At 45.8% G+C, this 11961-nt stretch overlaps 1 protein-coding gene across 1 annotated transcript in view; it reads right to left on the minus strand.

Annotated features, from left to right (window-relative positions):
• Positions 1–8417, minus strand: part of MOV10L1 (Mov10 like RNA helicase 1) — a 55307-nt gene extending 46890 nt beyond the window's left edge. The window contains exons 1-2 of the mRNA XM_066253048.1: positions 8321–8417; positions 7333–7517 (exon numbers count right to left, since the gene is read on the minus strand). Coding sequence (XP_066109145.1) covers positions 7333–7517; positions 8321–8417 — 282 coding nt within the window. The remainder of the gene's footprint in view (positions 1–7332; positions 7518–8320) is intronic.
• Positions 8418–11961: the final 3544 nt, after the last annotated feature.

Genomic DNA, 11961 nt, shown 5'->3' on the forward strand with positions numbered 1-11961 from the left:
CATGCAGCAGAAAGAAGTTAAAAGAAGACACAAAAGAAAAGACATTGTGTTAACAGATCAAAAGACTTATCAATACTATGCTAAACATTTACAAATTCAATGTAATCTGTATCAAAATCTCAGTGACACTTTTTCAGAGATAGAAACGCATCCTAAAAATTCATATGTACTCTCAGGGACCTTGAGTAGCCAAAACAATCTCAAAAAAAAAGAACAAAGCTGGATGTCCCACACTTTATTTCAAAACTTGCTACAAAGCGACAATAATCTTGAACACTGGTACTATCATGAGGAAAGACATAGGAACAGAGTCCAGAAATAAATAAACTGATATATATGGTCAATTGATTTTCAACAGGATGCCAAGACCATTCAATGCGGAAAGGGTTTTCCCCATTATGAAGTCTCAAAAAATGGTGGTGGGCCTGACCAGGCGGTGCAGTGGACAGAGCATCAGACTGGGACGCAGAGGACCCAGGTTCAAAACCCCGAGGATGCTTGAGTGTGGGCTCATCTGGCTTGAGCATGGGATCATAGACATGATTCCATGGTTGCTGGCTTGAGCCCAAAGGTCTCTGGCTTGAAGCCCAAAGTTGATGGCTTGAGCCCAACGTCACTGGCTTGAGCAAGGGGTCACTCACTCTGTTGTAACCCCGCCCCAAGTCAAGGCACATATGAGAAAGCAATCAATGAACAACTAAATGCCACAACAAAGGAATAATGTGTCTCATCTCTCTCCCTTCCTGTCTGTCTGTCTCCTATTTGTCTCTCTGTCTCTGTCACCAAAACAAACAAACAAACAAAAAAAAACAATGGTGGGAAAACTGGATATCAGGATGCAAAAGAGTGAACTCAAACCCTTACCCACACCATACTCAAATATTAGCTCACAGTGGATCAGAGACCTAGATTTAAGAGCTAAAACTATAAAACTCTTAGGAAAAAAGCATAGGTGAAAACTGTGATGATCTTGGATTAGTGAATTATTTTTAAGAGAGCGAGCGAGAAAGAGACAGAAAGGGAGAGAGATGAGTAGCATCACTTTAGTTTTTCACTGATTACAAATTATATGGGCCTTGACTAGGGGACTCAAGCTGAGCCAATGGCCCTTACCCAAGCCAGAGCCAGCAACCATGGGATTATACTTATGATCCCACACTCAAGCCAGTAACCCTGCGCTCAAGACAGATCAGCCCACGCTCAAGCCAGCAACCATGGGGCTTCAAACCTGGAACTTCAGTACCCCAGGATGATGTGCTATCCACTGCACCACCATTGGTCAGGCATGAGTAATTTTTAAAGTGTGACTTCAAAAGCACAGGTAATTAAAAAAAGATAAAGTGGACTTCATAAAAATTTAAAAGTTCTGCGTATCAAAGGATACTATCAAGAAAAGTGAAAAGACAATCCATGGAATGAGAGAAAATATACGTAAATCATATATCTGATAAAAAATATCCAGAATATATAAACAATATCTACAACTCAATAAGAAAATAAACATCCTGATTAAAAAATGGCCAAAGGGGGCCCTGGCCGGTTGGCTCAGTGGTAGAGCGTTGGCCTGGCGTGCGGAAGTCCCGGGTTCGATTCCCAGCCAGGGCACACAGGAGAAGCGCCTATCTGCTTCTCCTCCCCTCCCCCTCTTCTTCCTCTCTGTCTCTCTCTTCCCCTCCCGCAGCCAAGGCTCCACTGAGCAAAGATGGCCTGGGTGCTGAGGATGGCTCTATGGCCTCTGCCTCAGGCGCTAGAATGGCTCAGGTTGCAACACAGCAACGCCCCAGATGGGCAGAGCATCGCCCCCTGGTGGGCATGCTGGGTGGATCCCAGTCGGGCGCATGCGGGAGTCTGTCTGACTGCCTCTCCGTTTCCAATTTCAGAAAAATACAAAAAAAAAAAAAAAAGAAAAGGCTAAAGGAGTTCATTACCACCAAACCAGTATTACATTAAATGTTAAAGGGTCTTCTTTAAGAAAAATAAAATAAAAATAAAATGTCAATAAATATGAGGTTGCCACTTCAAAACCCTGGGCTTGCCTGGTCAAGGCACATATGGGAGCTGATGCTTCCTGCTCCTCCCCTCCTTCTCTCTCTCTCTCAAAATGGATAAATAAAATCTTTAAAAAAAAAAAAGCAACAGCCCTGGCTGGTTGGCTCAGCGGTAGAGCATCGGCCTGGCGTGCGGGGGACCCGGGTTCGATTCCCGGCCAAGGCACATAGGAGAAGCGCCCATTTGCTTTTCCACCCCCTCCCCCTCCTTCCTCTCTGTCTCTCTCTTCCCCTCCCGCAGCCAAGGCTCCATTGGAGCAAAGATGGCCCGGGCGCTGGGGATGGCTCCTTGGCCTCTGCCCCAGGCGCTAGAGTGGCTCTGGTCGCGGCAGAGCGACGCCCTGGAGGGGAAGAGCATCGCCCCCTGGTGGGCAGAGCATCGCCCCTGGTGGGCGTGCTGGGTGGATCCCGGTCGGGCGCATGCGGGAGTCTGACTGTCTCTCCCCGTTTCCAGTTTCAGGAAAAAAAAAAAAAAAAAAAAGGCAACAAAAAAATGCCAATAAATATCAACAACTGAATCTAAAAAACAAAATTAACAAACAAGCAGAACAGAAACAGACCCATAGATACAGAAAACATTCTGGCATTTGCCAGATGGAAGAAAGGGGAGATGAGTGAAAAAAGTAAAGGGATTAAGTACAAATTGGTTGTTATAGAACAGTCATGGGATGTAAGGTACAGCATATGGTGTATAGTCAATGATATTCTTATAACTATGTATGGTGTCAGATGGGTATGATACTTATCAGGATGATCACTCAGTAAGTTATATAATATCATTATCTAATCACTGGGTTGTATACCTGAAACTAATATAATACAGTATATCAACTAAAACTCAAAAAAAATAATTGAAAAATAGAAAAAAATACTACGTTCAGTCCAATAAGCCAGACGCAAAAGGACAAATATGATTCCATTTATATAATGCACCTAGACTAGCCAAATTCAGAGATAGAAGGAACAGTGAATTATTGTTTATAGGGAACAGAGTTTCAGTTGGGAAAGACAAAAAAGTTCTGAAGTAGATAGATGGTGGTGATGGCTACACAACAGTGTGAGTGTACTTGGTGCTGCTGAATTGTATGCTTAAAAATGCTTAACATGTTATATTAAAATTTTTTTCCATTGATGGGGGTGGGGAGGAGAAGGGGAGAAAAGGGGGAGGGAGGGAGGGAAACATCAACTCATTGTTCCACTTAGCTGTTCCATTTTGTTGTACACTCACTGGTTGATTTTTATATGTGCCCTGACCAGAGATGGAATCCACAACCTTGAAATGCTGGGATGACACTCTATCCACTGAGCAACCCAGCCAGTGCCTTAACATGGTACATTTTACATGTATTTTACCACAATAAAAAAAACTAAATAAAAAGCAAAGAAATCCAGAGGGTTGTGTAAATGAGCCAATTACACACACCTTTCATGATGGAAGTGAGTACACACTACTAATGTTGGTAGATAAAGCAAAGGCATGAGTACATGTCTCCTGTGACTCGGGCATCTACCAGGAGAGCTAAAAACAGACAGCACCAGACTGAGAATATGAAGGACAGGTGGAGAGCATGGAGAAGCTCATTTTTCATTCTAGGCCACAGTGACCTAACATACTTTCTGCAGGGACAGAAATGTTTTGTTGGTACCTACCAATCTGGCAGCCACCAGCTACATTTAGCTCTTGAACTGTGCTAAGAATTAATTTTAAATTTTACTTACTTTTAATAAATTTAACTTTAAATAGGCACACATGGCTAGAAGTAACTGTACTGAATTCAATTCTAGAATTTGAGTATTACTTTTAAAATTTGAGAGAGATGGTATTAAGCATTAAGATGGCATTTTCAGCCTGACCAGGCAGTGGTGCAATGGATAGAGCATTGGATTGGGAGGTGGAGGACCTAGGTTCGAAACCCTGAGCTCACAAGCTTGAGCGCAGGCTCACCAGCTTGAGCAAGGGGTTGCTGGCTTGAGCGTGGGATTATAGGCATGACCCCATGGTTGCTGGCTTGAGCCCAAGGTTCCTGGCTTAAGCAAGGGGTCACTCACTCTGCTGTAGCCCCCTGGTCAAGGCACATATGAGAAAGTGATCAATAAACAACTAATGAAGAATTGATGCTTCTCATCTCTCTCCTTTCTTGTCTGTCTGTCCCTATCTGTCCCTATGGCTCTGTCCCTGTCCAAAAAAAAAAAAAAAAGATGGCATGTACAAATTAAAATAGTAATAAATCTCAACCTTTTTTTTTTTTTTTTGTATTTTTCTGAAGCTGGAAACGGGGAGAGACAGTCAGACAGACTCCCCAGCACACCCACCAGGGGGCAACGCTCTGCCCACCAGGGGGCGATGCTCTGCCCCTCTGGGGGCGTTGCTCTGTTGCGACCAGAGCCACTCTAGAGCCTGGGGCAGAGGCCAAGGAGCCATCCCCAGCGCCTGGGCCATCTTTGCTCCAATGGAGCCTCGGCTGCGGGAGGGGAAGAGAGAGACAGAGAGGAAGGAGAGGGGGAGAGGTGGAGAAGCAGATGGGTGCTTCTCCTGTGTGCCCTGGCCGGGAATCGAACCTGGGACTTCTGCACGCCAGGCCGACGCTCTACCACTGAGCCAACCGGCCAGGGCCTCAACCATTTTTAAAAAGTGGTTGGTTTCCATTTGCCAGCTACCAAATAACAAAAATCAACAGCTCTCCTATACACGAAGAAAATATTAACTTGAAAATACCAAGTTAAATTATACTGATAGAGAAACATTAAAATTCTTGGAAATAAACTCAATGAGGATTTTCAGAACCTAAATGAAGTACTGAACCACAAGAACATAAAGGGAGATTTAAACAAATGGACAGACATAAGTGGAAGGTGGAGATGTGACATGATCCACATGGCACTGAGCCTAATGGACCCACAAACTCAGTGCTGTCCAAAGCAAGTCTCAGCTGAGCAGAAACAACAGAACAGTTCTGAAATGGTCTGTCCAGAATGAGTGATGAGTAGGAAAACTGCATCCACTTGGAGCAGGAGGAAAACCTGCCTATCTACCATCCACAGGTGCCACTGAGCCTGGGCTCACATAAGCATCAGAACCAAAAGGGTCCAGACAGGGTCCCACGCACATGGGGTTCTGGTAAATGACAAAGGGTCCTTACCAATCAGTAGGAAAAAAGTGGACTACTCAGTAGAATAACTGGTAGCTACTGGTTCCTTCTCTCAATCTGTACACCAAGTAAATTCCAGGTAGACTACATATTTAGATGTTAGTAAACAATTTTCAGAGGAAAACCTGAGGGTATATTTGTAATATGAAGTATAGTAAGCCTCTCTGAAGTTTCTTACAGAGCCCAAAAGCTACAATGAAAAGAGACAGATTTAACTACAAAAAACTTAACAAAACAAAGTTAAAAAATGATCTTAGGGGAAATATTTGCTATACTTTCATAAAATAATTTCCCTTAAAAAGATATAATTTTCCTAATATTAAATTTTAATTTAAAAAGTTGAACCCAACAAAAAATATGGACAAAGGACAAAAAATAATTCATACAGCCTGACCAGGCGGTGGCGCAGTGGATAGAGTGTTGGATTGGGATGTGGAGGACCCAGGTTCAAGACTCCAAGGTCGCCAGCTTGAGCGTGGGCTCATCTGGTTTGAGCAAAGCTCACCAGCTTGGACCCAAGGTCACTGGCTCAAGCAAGGGGTTACTCAGTCTGCTTTAGGCCCACGGTCAAGGCACATATGAGAAAGCAATCAATGAACAACTAAGGTGTTGCAACAAAAAACTGATGATTGATGCTTCTCATCTCTCTCTGTTCCTGCCTGTCTGTCCCTATCTATCCCTCTCTCTGACTCTCTCTCTGTAAAAAAAAATTAATAAAAATAAAAAAATTCATACAAAAAAGTGAAAAATCTATTTTAAAACTTAAGTGCAAATTAAAATTATGAGCTCACTGTTCACTGATTAGAATGGCAAAGATTCTGAAGAGTGATGACATCCACATCTTTGCCAACACTGGGAAAAAGACAGCCTCTCACCCTGCTCCCAGGAATTCAAATTAATACAATATTATTGGAGGGCAGAAAGACGACAACCATTAAAATGTTAAATGTACATATCCTTTGATTAATAAATTCTACTTCCAAAAATTTATATTGCAAAAATACTATTTTTAAATGAAAAAAGTTGCTGATTAGAAAGAGTCCACTAATTATCTTTGCTAATTGGATAACAAAGGGCCCAATAATGATTTTGTGTGTGTGTGTGTGTACTTCTGAAATTAGAAGCCAGGAGGCAGACAAGACTCCTGCATGTGCCCAACCAGGATCTACCTGGCATGCCCACCAGGGGACGATGCTATGCCCACCTGGGGGGGGGGAGGCTTTGCTCCACTGTGGCCGGAGCCATTCTAGCGCCTGAGGCGGAGGCCATAAAGCTGTCCTCAACGCCCAAGTCAACTTTTGCTCCAATGGAGCCTTAGTTGAGAGAGGCACAGAGATAGAAAGAAAAGAGAGGGGGAAGAGTGGAGAAGCAGATGAGCACTTTTTCTGTGTGCCCTGGCCATGAATTGAACCGGGGACTTCCACACACTACCGCTGAGCCAACCGGCCAGGGCCCAATAATGATTATTTCTAACAGTATTTTTTGTAAAAACTTGAAGACGGGACATGTAAATGTTAACTTTTCTTTTCCATGGCATAAAATTATAGGCAAACTTATGAATTATAAATTTCTATGGTGTTTGAATGATTTACAATAACTGCCACTGCTTTTTTTTTTAAATGCTTCACCATGCATCTCTTTATTTATTTATTTATTTATTTAATTTTTTTACAGAGAGAGAGTCAGAGAGAGGAATAGATAGGAATAGAGAGAGATGAGAAGCATCAACCATTAGTTTTTCGTTGCAACACCTTAGTTGTTCACTGATTGCTTTCTCATATGTGCCTTGACCATGGGCCTTCAGCAGACTGAGTAACCCTTTGCTCGAGCCAGCGACCTTGGGTCCAAGCTGGTGAGCTTTGCTCAGACCAGATGAGTCCGCACTCAAGCTGGGGACCTCGGGGTCTCGAACCTGGGTCCTCCACATCCCAGTTCGATGCTCTGTTCACTGCGGCACCGCCTGGTCAGGCTGCCACTGATTTCTTAAAAACAGAAACCATTGTGAGAACAAATGCACCCTGCGCAATTACACTCCACTCTCTCCCTCAGACACACTGCCTCTTCAGAGGCTAAACAGGACAGCGACATGAAACCCCATGGTAAAGAAACTTCCCAAACCAACTCAAAAGCCTCACCCTGATTGCCTTCAGTCCGTTGGACACTTTATTTTCCTCCACAACTGCAATAACTTCCTGTCCAACATTCAGAAGCACTTTGCTAGTCACAACCTCATTGGAGAAATAGATCAGATCGTTAATCATGCCATAATCACTGCAGTATCGAGTCACCACTCCCTGGACGGTTTTCAACCTGGTGTCACCTGAATGGGTAAACGAAGAGGTTATACTGACCATAAAGCGAGCCACCCCACACTTTAGCCCTACTGGAGAAAGGTAGGGCACCCAAGGGGGTAAGAGGACCCTCCTGTGGAGAGTTCAGTAAGTCAGGTGTGTGAGGCTGGCTGCCCAGTGCACTAACTTCAGCTCTATCACTGAGATGTGTAATCCTGTCTGTGTCCTTGACCACCTGATGCCTGCTCCATATGTAATGGCAACACTATTACAATCTTCACTGAGAGAGCTGCGAGGAACAAAAATGGGAGCAATGCATAGACCTGGGAGGCTGGTGCCGATTAGGGTGCAGTGTGAACTGTCAACGCTGTAGCATTGGGGAGTTGTTGTTATTACTGTTGTCTACTTGATGACCATCAACATCGGCAGCAGCGTTGGCAGATTTTGTATCATCTCACCAAACGAGGCAACACAAGAGATTTGGGCTTGGGGAACAGAGCATGCCCTGGTGGTTTAGTGACCCTCCCCACTTGTGGTCCACACTGCAGCTTCTTTGACCCAGAAGACACCTAGGGAGAGCAGGTCACATCCAGCCTCGCTCCTGAAGTGGAACCATAGCTGGGGCTGCCTCTCGAAGGCCTACTTGTGCAGACAACCAGCCTGAGCAAATGAAGTTCTTGTGTGGAAGTTAGAGAAAGCAACTAGGGAACTTTGCCCTCACTGCAGCTCTCAGCGGGAGGAGGAATCGAAGAGTGCCCCCGGGACCACCACCGAAGTCCGCCTGGCTGGCAGCCTGCCTGCACTCCCGGTCCGGCCCCGCCTTACAAAGCACCTTCCGGGAGCTCGAGCCCCGTTGGTTCGGATTCCTCCTCGGGGTCATCTGCCTTCCTCCAGAAGAAGGCCACCAGTTTGGCCGCGAGGCGCAGCATGCCTCAGCCACCACCTCGTCTACGCAGCTTCCAGCTGCCGCAGACTCCCGCACGTGGTCACGTTGCTTGCTGCACTCAGCCAATGGGATGACGGTGCCAGCGCCTGCGCTTTGCCTCGTGGATCTTGGCCTGTGCGGTCGCTGCGCTCTTGCGAGGGCTGGCGCCCCTTTGACCTTGGCCAATGGTGTTACTCCCTCTGCGCCTGCGCTCAGTGGGGTGTAGCCCCTGGGGTGGGGAGGGGGATCAAAACGCCCGCCCCTGCGCCCAGGTCCCATCAGTATTGGCCAATGGGGCGCGCTACTAGTGTTAGCAGTCTGTAATTGACCGTTGGTGACCGTTAGCGCACCAGCTAGCGAGGCACGTTGCACTCTGGGAGTGATGTCCTGCCTGGTGCGTGGCTTGGGTGCGTGGGCGAGGCTTAGTGTGTTTGGGCGGGGCATTTGCGCAGGTGCTTTGGGGGACGGTCTATCTATATCCTGCTGAGAAGGTTCCAGCCACTTCCATTTTTTCTGAAAGCCCTTTCTGTGCTGGGTGTGGGTTTTCTTAGATGCTGTTTCTGCACCTGCTGACGTGCGCCATTGTTCTGTTGGCATGTTTTCAATGTTAAACACCCTGCTTCCTTGGAGAAATTGATCAGGTTGTGGCTGCATCTGGGCCAGTGGGCACCTTTGCTCCTGCGGAGGTAGTCAGAATGTCCTCTCCTGCTTTGTCCAGGCTGTTCGGTGTCCGTGTCCAGCTGGCCTCAGGGAACGAGCCCTCTCTGCCTCTGCCTGAGGCCTGCAGGGCCCTTAACTTCAATTTAACTTGGATGTTTGGGCCTGACCAGGCGGTTGCAAAGTGGGTAGCGCATCTGACCAGGACGCAGAGGATCCAGGTTTGAAACCCCGAGGTCTCCGGCTTGAGCACGGGGTCGCTTGAGCTTGGGATCATAGACACAGCCCCATGGTCATTGGCTTGAGCCCAGGGCCCCTGCTGTAGCACCCCTCCCCCCAAAACTAGCACGTTTGGTAGAATTCACTGGTGAACTCAGCAGGGCCTGCAGGCTTCTTTGTGAGCAGACTTTAATTTTATTTATTTTTCTTTTTTTTATTCAGTGAAAGGATGGGAGGCAGAGACAGACTCCCGCTTGCGCCCACACGGGGATCCACTCTGCAGCCCATCTGGGTTGTTGCTCCATTGCTAGGCAACCGAGCTCTTCTTAGCGCCTAAGGCAGAGGATATGAAGCCAACTTCAGTTGCTGGGGCCAACTCACTCCAACTGAGCCATGGCTATGGAGGGGAGGAGAGAGTGAGGGGGTGGAGAAGCAGATGGGCGTTTTTCCTGTGTGCCCTGATGGGGAATTGAACTCAGGACATCCACATACTGGGCGGAAGCTCTGCCACTGAGCCAACTGGCCAGGGCCTTTGTGGGCGGACTTTACAATTTCTTTTTTTTTTTTTTAATTTCCAGAGCATTTTATTTTATTTTTTATTTATTCATTTTAGAGAGGAGAGAGAAAGGGAGAGAGAGACAGGGAGAGAGAGAGACGGGGGAGGAGCTGGAAGCATCAACTCCCATATGTGCCTTGACCAGGCAAGCCCAGGGTTTCGAACCGGCGACCTCAGCGTTTCCAGGTCGACGCTTTATCCACTGCGCCACCACAGGTCAGGCCTGTGGGCGGACTTTAAATTACACCTCCAACTTCTGTACCAACTTAGGGCTATTCAAGTTACCAGTGTAATACTGAGAAAAGCCGATTTCTTTTATAAGGGATTTGTTCATTTCATTCAAAGCATCAAAGTATTGCATAAATTTGTTCATAACACTTTCTTACTCTCCTTGGAGTGCCTGCATGAGTCATAGTGGTGAGCCATCTCTCAGTCCTGATTTTGGTCGTTTGCGCCTTCCCTCTTATTTTTCTTCATCAGTCCAGCTAATAAAGGTTTATCAATTTTATTGATCTTTAAAAAAAACAAACCACCACTTGATTTCATTGCTTTTTCTCTCTTCTTTATTATTGCCTACCTTCTAACTTTTCTTTCTTTCTTTTTATTTATTTATTTTTTTACTATTATTTTTTTACAGGGACAGAGAGAGAGTCAGAGAGAGAGAGGGATAGATAAGGACAGACAGGAACAGAGAGAGATGAGAAGCATCAATCATCAGTTTCTTGTTGCGACACCTTAGTTGTTCATTGATTGCTTTCTCATATGTGCCTTGACCGTGGGCCTTCAGCAGACCGAGTGACCCCTGCTCAGTGACCTTAGGTCCGAGCTGGTGAGCTTTTTTTTGCTCAACCCAGATGAGCTTGTGCTCAAGGTGGCGACCTCGGGGTCTCGAACCTGGGTCTTCCGCATCCCAGTCCGATGCTCTATCCACTGCACCACCGCCTGGTCAGGCTCTTTCTTTCTTTTTAATTTGTGCTTTTCTAACTTACTAAGGTGGAAATTAGATAATGAATTTTGGAACTCTTCTCAATATAAACATTTAAAGCTATGAGTTTCTCTAAACTCTGACTCAGCTGCATCCTACAAACTTTGACTTGTATTTTCATTTTCATTCAGTTCCTGATTTCCTCTGTGATTTCTTCTTTGACCTGTGAGATTTTTTTTTAAAGTATGCTGTTTAATTTCTGGATATGTTTAGTTTTTAAAAACTTGTTGAGGTGCCCCAGCCAGATGGGTCAATTGGTTAGAGCTTTGTCCTGAAGCGCAGAGGTAGCCGGTTCAATCCCAAGTTAGGGCACATACAGGAACAGATTGATGTTCCTGCCTCTCTCTTACCCTTCCTCACTTTCTAAAATCTATAAAATAAACACTCAAAACAAAACAAAAAACAAACAAAAAGCATGTGTTGAAACCCCCATACTTGGGGTTTTTTTCATGAATGTTTCAGGTGCTTTTGTTGGCTGGGAAACACATTTCATTTTGACTGCTGTGTTTTGATTTTCCTGAGTCAGATCTGCCAGGTAATTGACTGAGCCTCGCTGTCCACAGATGCACAGTATAAGTACAATTCCTTCTGAGAGTCACCCACTCTTTACACATTTATGAAGCTCTGCTAAGTCCTCATCTTGGCCTCAGTACTAGGAGTGCATATGGTTGTGGGAGAGGTCCTAGGGTTTACTGGGTAGGTGGGACAGACATCCTTAGAAACAGAACTGGGCAACACAGAAGGCTGGGAGCCTGGGTCAGGCTTCCGCCCAGGGGCACAATGGAAGTTCCTGGAGCCAAGATGATTCGCAGCAGTAGTTGCCACTTTACAGGACTGTCCCCTACATCCTCTAGCCCAAGCCTCTCCCCCAATTCTGTGCTTTGCAGCTCAACTTTTCCGCAAATGTGCTTGGTCATTGAACAGATGTCTCCACCGCATCATCAAAACACAACTCTTGATCCTTGTTCCAACCTCCTTTATCAGGTCTTCTCCATCTCACGTGAGTCTGTTCAACCTGCACTGCACAGACTGAGAAACTTGCAGTCATCTCACCACCTCCACTGCTCCACCTCATCTCAGCCCAAAGCTGCTCTCACCTGCTGTCCCAAACCCTGTTCTCTGCTAGTGGCT

The sequence above is a fragment of the Saccopteryx bilineata genome, chromosome 1 (genome assembly GCF_036850765.1).
Source record: "Saccopteryx bilineata isolate mSacBil1 chromosome 1, mSacBil1_pri_phased_curated, whole genome shotgun sequence".
NCBI lineage: Eukaryota > Metazoa > Chordata > Mammalia > Chiroptera > Emballonuridae > Saccopteryx > Saccopteryx bilineata.